The 10,146-nt window shown below is 42.4% G+C and overlaps 1 protein-coding gene across 1 annotated transcript; it reads left to right on the plus strand.

Moving 5' to 3' along the window:
* Positions 1 to 7: 7 nt before the first annotated feature.
* On the plus strand, positions 8 to 740 carry RBMXL2 (RBMX like 2; the record flags this gene model as incomplete). Its single annotated transcript, XM_034667620.1, has 1 exon — positions 8 to 740. A coding segment is annotated over one exon (654 nt), but the record flags the coding sequence as incomplete, so codon positions are not given.
* Positions 741 to 10,146: the final 9,406 nt, after the last annotated feature.

Genomic DNA, 10,146 nt, shown 5'->3' on the forward strand with positions numbered 1-10,146 from the left:
GGCGGAATGCGCGGGCCGGGCGCCGGCCGCGCGTGGGCGAGATGGCTATGCGGGCCCGCCGCGCCGGGAGCCGCCGCCCCCGCGCCGCGACCCCTACTTGGGCCCCCGGGAGGAGGGCTACTCGCCCAGAGACGGCTATTCGAGCCGAGACTACCCGAGCGCCCGCGACCCCCGCGAGTTTGCTCCCTCGCCCCGAGAGTACACCTACCGCGATTACGGCCACTCCAGTGCCCGGGACGACTGCCCGTCGAGAGGCTACGGCGACCGAGACGGCTACGGGGGGCGCGACCGCGACTACGCGGACCACCCGAGTGGAGGCTTCTACCGAGACCCCTTCGAGAGCTACTACGGGGACCTGCGCAGCGTCGGCGCAGCGCGGGGGCCCCCGCCTTCTTACGGCGGAGGAGGCCGCTACGACGACTACCGCGGCTGCTCGCCTGACGTCTACGGCGGCGGCCGCGACGGTTACGGCGGCGGCCGAAGCGACCGCTACTCGAGGGGCCGCGACCGGGTAGGCAGAGCCGACCGCGGGCTCTCCCCGCCCTTGGAAAGGGGGTGCCCTCCCCCGCGCGATTCTTACAGCCACTCAGGCCGCAGGGTGCCCCGGGGCGGAGGCCGCCTGGGAAGCCGCCTGGAGAGAGGGGGAGGCCGAAGATACTAAGTACCAACAGACTTGGGACCAAAATTCCGTTTTCAAAGAAACTATCGAAGAGAAGAGTCTGTGCTCTGGTAAACTACCCAAGGACTAGTACAAGAAAGAGTTGTTTTTACCTTTTAAGAATTTTCTGTTAACTTCCTCTCCATAATTTTTGTGCTTTTGGGAGGAAAAAGTTAAAACTCGTTTAATTGCGTTTTGTGATTGTTAACGTTTCTTTCAACAAGCTCATGTTAAAAGTTTAAGACTTGAACCTGCGTACTAGTCTTCTTATATTTTCAAGTAAAAATTCTTCTAAAGGCTTCCTCCCTTCTCAATTTTCCTGATAAATGAGACAAACAGTTCTAAGATCTTTTACAAACACCTGCCCACCAAAAATGGAAAAACGGATCATTCTGTTAATTCAAACCAACTAGATTTTTGGGGGGGAAGAGTGAGAGGGAATTGGTGAATGCTACTCTTAAGATTTCAGGGTGTCTTTCAAACCCAGGCTCAGTATTCCCAATATTTTTTTTAAATGACCGGCAGCAACAACAAAAATCACTTAGATGCTTATTTAAAGGAAGTTCTAGTCACTCTGTAAGTCTTAAAAAAGCAGGTGGACAATACTGGCCACATTTTGGTTTTTTTGCCTTTACTTTGGGAATCTGCAGGACCTCCTGTCCCCTTTCTCCCAAAAATACTGTTCATATGTGTTGAACAAGGATGGAATACTAAAAGGTTTGGCGAACCAACCACAGAGCTGCAAAAATCCCAGAAAAACATCAATTAATAGCATTTATTTTCACCACCAACAAATTACTAAGAAATAAGTAGAAAATACACCAGTAGTGGATTTGGGGATCATATGGCTTCCATTTCTAACTCCAAGCTACTTGCCCTTGGCTCTAGAGCCAGCCACTGGCTCCTACGGAGAGAATTAGGCTTCTACCCCAGGGGTAGAAGAATCAAATGTGAGCCGCGTCAGCACTCAGAAGCTCAGAGAATTCCTGAGAGAGATTGGCATTTCAACATCTGAGGATTTCTTCCTGGTATGAGGGACCTGGGTCTACCTGTTCACAAAAGGCAAGGGGATGGGTTGAGTGTTCTGTACTGTTAACTTGGGGAGAAGGGCTTGAGCAGACCAAGATCAGAGAGGCTCCCTCCAGAGTGCCTCAGGAAGGATGTAACAGTCTCCTCTTTCCACCCCAAGCTCAGGGCAAGAAACACCTTTTCCAGTCAGCACCTGTGGAATTTCCGGGTTTATTTGAGAGAAAGGTAATTGCACAGTCAAGGAGCTCTAGTAGCCGCCAGGTTAAAATAGTAGGATTCATGTTCTACGTAATAATTGCTGGAGGAAACAGATGAGCACCTGAGTAACAACAACAACAACAACAAAGTACTTAAAGAGATCTGAATGTACCACACCCACATACACAGCTCTAAAAATACGGTTTTTTGACAAAATAATAAAGTAGGTGAATTACAGGAGAGGCTGCATTAGTGGCCCAGAAAAACAAATGCAGAAAATAGCTTAAAAAAAATAAAAAGTCCAGGAATCAATCTGGCAAAAATGTGTAATAGCTTTATGGAAAAATTGTTAATGTTTTTTAAAGGACCTAAAAGAAGACTAAATAAATGGGAGGTTTGTATCATGTCATGGTTGGGAACACTTTTTATTGTAACCATTCTCATTCTTACCAAATTAATTTGGAAAATCAATACAGCTTCAAATGAAGTTACAACATGATTTTCCACACAGCTCTCTTCTCTTTCTCAATAATACCCATTTATTTGTGTGATCAACAATGGAATACTGAATAAAAGGTTGGGCCAACCAGCCACAGAACGAAAAAAAAGATAGCTTCAATTCACTACAAACAAATGATTAAGAAACAGGTAAGAAAAAGACACTAATGGGAGATTTAACTAATAATCCTAAAGCTTATATGATGGACTAAAGAGCAAGAAGAGCCAAAGCAATTCTGGAAAAACAGTAATTAGAAAAGACTCACCCTACCAGATATCAAAACTTGTTACAAAGCTAGAGTAATGTAAGCTGTGTGATATCAACAGAAAAGGATAGACAGACCAACAGAGCCAAAATAGTGAGCCTAGAAACAGGCCCACTTGCATATGAAAACATGGTATATGACAGAGGTAGCTTTGAAAGTCTCTGATGAAAGGATGGACTTTTTATTTTTGATGGCTATCTCTTTGCAAAAAGATAAAATGAGATTCCCTAACCCAGCATACACAAAAATACATTCCTGATGGTTTGAAGATACAAACCTGAAGAGGAAGTTTTTTAAATACTTAGAAGAAAATAAAGAAGAAATGTATCACCCTGGGGTAGAAAACTTTTTAAGACATAAAACACAATACTAGAAGGAAAATGTTGATAGAATTTTCCACGTTATTAAGATATGTTTTTATGATAGGATACTTAACAGTGAAATATGAAACCATAGATTGGAAGAATTTATTTGCATTGAAATGACTTCCAAAAGAATGCTTAGGAACCGGTAAGAAAAAACACCAAGGGAAAAAAAGGGGGCGAAAGGACTGATACCTTTCTGATAGAGGTATAAATTGACATAAGCACTGGAAATAATATTGGCAATGCCTAGGAAAGTTGGAGGGTGCATACCTTATGACCCAGAAATTCCACTTCAAGGAGAGGACCTAGAGAAACGTGCACATGTACGCGGGAGATTTGCTCCACATTGAGCCTTACTGCACTCCTTGAATGTTAAACTAGAACCAGTCTGCCGGGAGTGGATCAACGTGAGGTTTATTCTTATGATGAAGTTCAATGTAGAAGCCAATGTGAGTCAACCAGATCCACATGTAACAACATAGGTAAATATCACAATATTTGTTGGGTGAAAAAAGCAAATTGCATAAATACAAGTGTATTAAGAAAATATGTGATCGGAATGACATAAGAAATCGGGAAGTTTAGTGTGAGGAAAGGAAGGTGGAATGAAGAATGGGCTTTAGCTGAACCCGTAGTGTTTTGTTTCTTTAACAGATGGGTTTTAAGCAAAAATGACAATGTTAACATCTTAAATTTCTGTGTCTGTACATTAGCATCTCTTTGGTATTCTATAATTTTGATACATTTCATACTATAAACTTTAATGTGAAAAATAGAGCTTAGCACAGCACCAGCATATAATAGCTAGTCAAAAATGTTAACTATTACACTGAAACTGTCTTGCAGGTGTAACACTCTTGACAATGACTGTCCCTCTTGGCTTTGTTTACGGGTGGTGCCTTATTCTATTTGACTCCGTTTATAGAGCCTCCTGTCCTAGACTGTGGTCACAGCTAGCTCACCATAACCTCAAGGGTGGAACTTGCGTATCGGAGAACCAGATCTTAGAGGAAAGTGTAGTTTTTCCCTTTGAAATTCTTTCTGAAGTATAATAGCAATGAAAATCTTTTTCCAATTAACAAAATGCCAATTTCTGAAGAGTAATCTCCCGAATTTTGAACTATTAATAAATTTTTTTAAAAAATGAAGTGTAAACATTTGGAAATAAAGTCTCCTGCAGAGCTTAGATGAGTTCAAGAGGCCATAGGATACAAAGGCTGTGGATTTCTCATGTACATATCCAGTAGAGCAGTCTCAAAGCTTCTTTACTGGAAATTAATGTATAAAACTATTTTTGTAGGAAAATACATAAGAGAGAGAGCAATTGAGAACTCTTGTTTATAATTGCTTTCATAATGATGAAAGAAAAAGAGAGCAGGTATTTCACAGGACTTACCCTCTGGGTATAATAGAAAGAATGTGCATCTCATAACCAGAGCCTTTGTGTTCTCTAGAGCTTGACTTAGTCTCCTCCTGAGACCCTATCTCCACATCCTTCTGTCCAAAACAGGATTCCAGGAGCATCGAAAGTATCCATGTGGTACCTGACAGCTTTCCTGAGTGTTCCCGCACCAGGTGAGGCCTGAACGTCTTCCATCTTGGGTTGCAACCTGAATCTTGTTGTGGGTCCTGGGGCTCTCCTAGAGTGTTGGAGGTAGACCTCTTTCCCAGAGAGCAGTAGCTTCCCCTTTTCCCTTGCCTCAGGCCAGGTAAGATGGGGAAGAATGTGCTGCTTATATTCCTTCCACCTGGAATCTCTAACATATCTTAGCCTTTAGATTATTGGGGTTCGTGCTGCCACCCTTTTAGGTGCTACCTTAAAAAAGGTGATATGATTTCCCTTCTCTTCTTGCACAGAAACTTCCTTTTTGGGGACAGTTACTCTGTTCTTGACTCCTGAGCATATTTAAGAGCTCCCCAAGCAGAACCGAATTGTGTTTTTCTGTGCACACAGAATCCAGTGGTAGTGGGAATTCTTTTTAGAATTCAAATATTATGTTTGTCGTGACGTTGTTTCTGAAGCTAATTTCTCATACAGTATGGCACATCTAAAAACTCTAAAAATCATTCTGAGTGTAAATATTTTGAGGGTGACATTTAATGTGGGTATCAAGTTCAAAAATAAACTAGCAACTACAAAGCAGCGATGACTCAGTGGAATGCATTCCACTATCATGTTCACTAAAATGCTCGAGGAGAATGAAAAAATCTGAGGATGTATTATGAAATTCTTAGGGAGAGCATTAGGAAAAAATAGTGAATCAGCTTCCTTGTTATGTTTGGAGGCTGCTTGTTATAGTAAAAGGGTAATCTTGGTCATATGTATGAGTCTTCATTCTGTTATTTAGGTGACTTGGGAAATTTTTTTTTTTTAAGATTTGAGAGACAGAGTACAAGAAGTGGGGCGGGGCAGCTGAAGAGAGGGAGGGAGAAGCAGACTCCCTGCCGAGCGGGGAGCCCCACATGCAGCTTGATCCCAGGACCCTCAGATCATGACCTGAGCGGAGATCTGATGCTTAACCGGCTGAGCCACCTAGGTACCCCTGGGCAATTTTCTTAAAAATTTTGACCTTCAGTTTTTTTCATGTGCAAATGGCAATGATAGAGCTATTTTGAAAGTTTAAAATAAGATAATGCACATCAAGCAGGCAGCACAGTGAGTGGACTTGCAGGGGCCTCAACACAGTCGTGCCACTGTGCTCGGCACAGAGCCGTAGCACAGACCTCCCCTTGCAGTTATCATTCCATTGACCAGTAAAACTGCTTATGTACTAGAAGTCTTCAGAAAGCTCAACTTGAGAGTTTTATTGTATTTATATTCCAGCTTGAAATCTTGGAAACATCTTTGACTCTTTGCAGTCCCCACTCTGCCTCTGCCTTCTGTACTTTCTGACAGCTTGGGTGACCAAAAACTTCTGCCGGCCGGCTGTGCCCCATTCCTAGCCAGTCTGAAGGGACAGATGTCATCAAGACCTTTTTTCCCTCCAATCTACTAGGGTTTAGAATTCTTACTCTCTGGTATAATTGTCTTAGACTTCACTTTACCTCATAAATAAAACAGCTAATACCAGGCCTTGATTTTAAAGGGCATGGCTATTGTTACTTAAAACTGACCCGGGGCCCAGTGCACCTCAGGAAGTCAAGTGTAGTTATCTCAAGTAGCACGGAATCTGGTAGACCTGGATTCAGAGCCTGTGTCCACCTTCTAACTAACTGTGTGATCCTGGTCAGGCTACTTGCTAACTCTCTGCTTTGCTTCCCTTACCTATGAAGCAGACAAGAGTGCTCACCTGGTGAGGTTGTCCCGCTATCTGTGTACTCATTAAATCCAATGGTGGGCAGATACTTAACGTAGTACCCACTCTGTGTCAAGCACCACGTTAATATGGGAACGAGGCAGACGACACAGTGGCACATATACTTGGCTGCTGGATTCATGTTCGTTAAGGAAGAATCACAGAGCGTTAGCAGTTGGTGGTTGCCCAGATGCATACTGGGGGAATGCATAGGGATCTAACAGGACTAGACGTCAGGTTCCTCCCACCCCCTCCCCCACCTGGGACTCCAGTTTCCTTTGACTTTTTTGCTTTTTTTTTTCTTTGAGTATAGTTGACACACAGTGTTCATTAGTTTTAGGCGTACAACTTAATGCTTTGACAAGCGTATGCATTATGCTGTATTGACAAGTGTAGCTACCATCTGTCACCATACAATGCTCTTACAATATCGTTGACTCTATTCCTTATGCTGTGATGTTTATTCCTGTGACTTATTCGTCCTGATCTGTCCCTCCCCTTCACTTATTTTGCCCAACAACCCCCCCTCCCCTCTAGAAACCATCTGTTCCCTGTATTTATAGGTCTGATTCTGCTTTTTGTTTGTTTATTCATTTGGGTTTTTTGGTTTTTGGTTTTTTAGATTCCACTTATGAGCGGGATCTTATGGTATTTGTCTTTCTCAGTCTGAGTTATTTCAGTTAACATAATATCCTCTAGATCCATCCATGTTGTTTCAAATGGCACAGACGTACCTTTTTCTTATGGCTATATAGTGTTCCTCTGTGCTCGTGTGTGTGTGTGTGTGTGTGTGTGTGTATGTGTGTGTATTCCTCATCCATTTGTCTGTTGATGAACACTTAGATTGTTTCCATATCTTGGCTATAAACATAAGGGTGTGTATATCTATTCAAATTATTGTTTTCCTTTTCTTTGGGTAAATACCCAATAGTGAAATTTTTGGATCATATGATATTTCTTAATATTTTCAGAAATCTTTTTTAAAAATATTTTGTTTATTCGAGAGAGAGAGCGCACAAGGAGGGGGAGGGGCAGAGGGAAAGGGAGAGGGAGACACAGACTCCCCACTGAGCAGGGAGCCCGATGTGGGACTCGATCCCAGGACCCTGGGATCATAACCTGAGCTGAAGGCAGACGCTTAACCGACTGAGCCACCCAGGCACCCTATTTTCAGAAATCTTAATACTGTTTTCCACAGTGGCTATATCAATTTACATTCCCACCAACAGTGCATAAGGGTTCCTTTTTCTTCACATCCTCACCAACGCTTGTTGTTTCCTGTCATTCTGTTTTAGCCATTCTAACTGGTATAAGGTGATACCTCGTTGCAGTTTTGATTTGCATTTCCCTGATGATTAATGTGATATTGAGCGCCTTCTCATGTGTCTGGTGGCCATCTGGATGTGTTCTGTGGAGAAATGTCTATTCAAGTCCTTCGCCTATATTTCAATCAAATTGTTTTTTTGGTGTCAAGTCATAGAAGTTCTTTATATATTTTGGATATTAAGCCCTTATTGGATATCTTCTGCAAATCTGCAAATATCTTCTCCCGTTCAGTACACTGTTTTTTAGTTTTGTTAATGGTTTCCTTTGCTGTGCAAAAGCTTCTTATTTTAATGTAGTTCTGATAGTTTATTTTTGTTTTTGTTTCCCTTGCCTTAGTGAGACATATCTAGAAAAACGTGGCTATGGCTGATAGAGAAATTATTGCCTGTGCTCTCTTCTAGGATTTTTATGGTTTCAGGTCTAACATTTAGGTCTTTAATTAACTGCTTTGAGTTTATTTTCGTGTTTGGTGTTAGAAAAGGGTCCATTTTCAGTCTTTTACATGTAGCTGTCCAGTTTTCCCAGCACCATTTATTAAGAGACTGTCTTTTCCCCATTATATAGAAATTAGTTGACCATAAATTGTGGGTTTATTTTTGGAGTCTCTATTCTGTTCCGTTGATCTATGTGTCTGTTCTTGTGCCAGTACCATACTGTTTAGATTACTACAGCTTTGCAATATATCTAGAAATCTGGGGTTGTTGTACCTACCACTTTGTTCTTCTTTCTCAGGATCACTTTGGCTATTCAGGGTCTTCTCTGGTTCCATACAAAATTTAGTATTATTTGTCCTACTTCTGTGAAAAATGCAGTTGATATTTTATAGGGACTGCACTGAATCTGTTTGTTCTTTGGGTAGTGTGGACATTTTAACAGTATCAGGTCCTCAATTAGACATCAGTTTTGGGAACTTCTACGTTAGGGCTCTGGGGCTTTTGCATAATAGAGAAAGTGACAGCTGGAATAAGGTGCCAGGATTAAGGTACCACTGTGGCAGTATGTCATGACAACTTTAGCTCTAACCCTGCCCCCACTCATTGCTTGTGGATGGGATTAGAAGGATCTTGATAATAAAGCCTCTGCCTACTTCATACTGATTAAAAAATGGGACACGGAGACTCCTGGTGAGGGTTTTGACCAGCCCAGATGTCAAGAACTGGAGAAGGCAGGGACAGTGGAATATAAATGGTGTTGTAACATAATGGCTGTGAAGGCATTACTCTGCATAGCACCTCTTCTGAGATGTTGGGGGGATAGGACCAAGGTCTTGCAATTGAAACCATACGGCATAGCCAACTAGCAGTAGTATTTGCTGCATCAGCAGTCATGATTGTGAAAGGATTAGCCCTTTCCTAACATCATAGCTGTAGGGGCAACTGTGGTCCAAGCTCTGCCGCTGACCGTGATTGATTGCCTTAAAACCAGGTCTTCCCAGTTTCCACTGATACTCTGCATAAGGCCAATCTCTTTCCAGGAGGCCAATCTGCTGGGGATTAGTTTTGGACAAGTTAATTCTTATCTCTTAGTTAAGCAATGGAGACACTGGATGAACAAAAGTAGACATCATAAATTCTCAAAGGGATTAATGTTCAAAAGAGATAGACTTTGGTTAAGAAATGCAAAATTTTAACTGTGATACGCGTTATGAGAGAGCTGCCTAGTGCTCTGAGATACCGTAGTAAGGAAAGTGTAGTGTGTACAGGATGTTGGAGGATGCATCCTTAAGGAAGTGATGATTGAACCAGACGTGAGGATGAGTAAGAGCTACAGTGCTGGGAAATTAAATGAGACAATATGTAAAGCATGTAGCACATAGGAAGCTCTCCTTGAATAGAGACTGTGGTTTTCTTATTGCTGTTCTTTTTGGACATCGAGATAGTTTTTGCTGGAAGTTTAAGCTACATGGATAAGGGTGAAGGAACACAGATAAATCACTAACATATTAATTTAAGAAGGCACACCTTGAGGTTGGTTACCAGGAGAGCACAAAGGAAGGATGCCCAAATGTGAATCAACAGAGGCAGAAAGTATGAGATCAGTTTGAGGTCAAACTCATAAGAAAAAAATTAACAGGGAAAATGTAGAGACTGGGAAATAGGCATAGACTATTGGGATTAATGCCCTGGTGAGCTGCATTTGTAGTGACTACCCTTTAAAGTCTGAATCACCTTCCTGGAGAATGTCACTCTTCTTCTTTTTCTTTTTCTTTTTTTTTTTTTTTTATTTATAGCACAAGCAGAGGCGGGGTGGGGGGTGCAGAGGGAGAGGGAGAAGCAGATTCCCCACTGAGCTTGGAGCCCAACACAGGGCTCCATCCCAGGGCCCTGGGATCATGACCTGAGCTGACCTGAGTGGAAGACACCCAACCAACTGAGCCATCCTGGCACCCCTAAATTTTATTTTTATTAAAATTTTTTATTACTTCACTTGAGAGAGAGTGAGAGAGCCAGAGCAGAAGCAGGGTGGAGGGTCAGAGGGACAGGCAGACTCTCCACCAAGTGGGGAGCCAG

This window comes from Ailuropoda melanoleuca, chromosome 8 (genome assembly GCF_002007445.2).
Source record: "Ailuropoda melanoleuca isolate Jingjing chromosome 8, ASM200744v2, whole genome shotgun sequence".
NCBI lineage: Eukaryota > Metazoa > Chordata > Mammalia > Carnivora > Ursidae > Ailuropoda > Ailuropoda melanoleuca.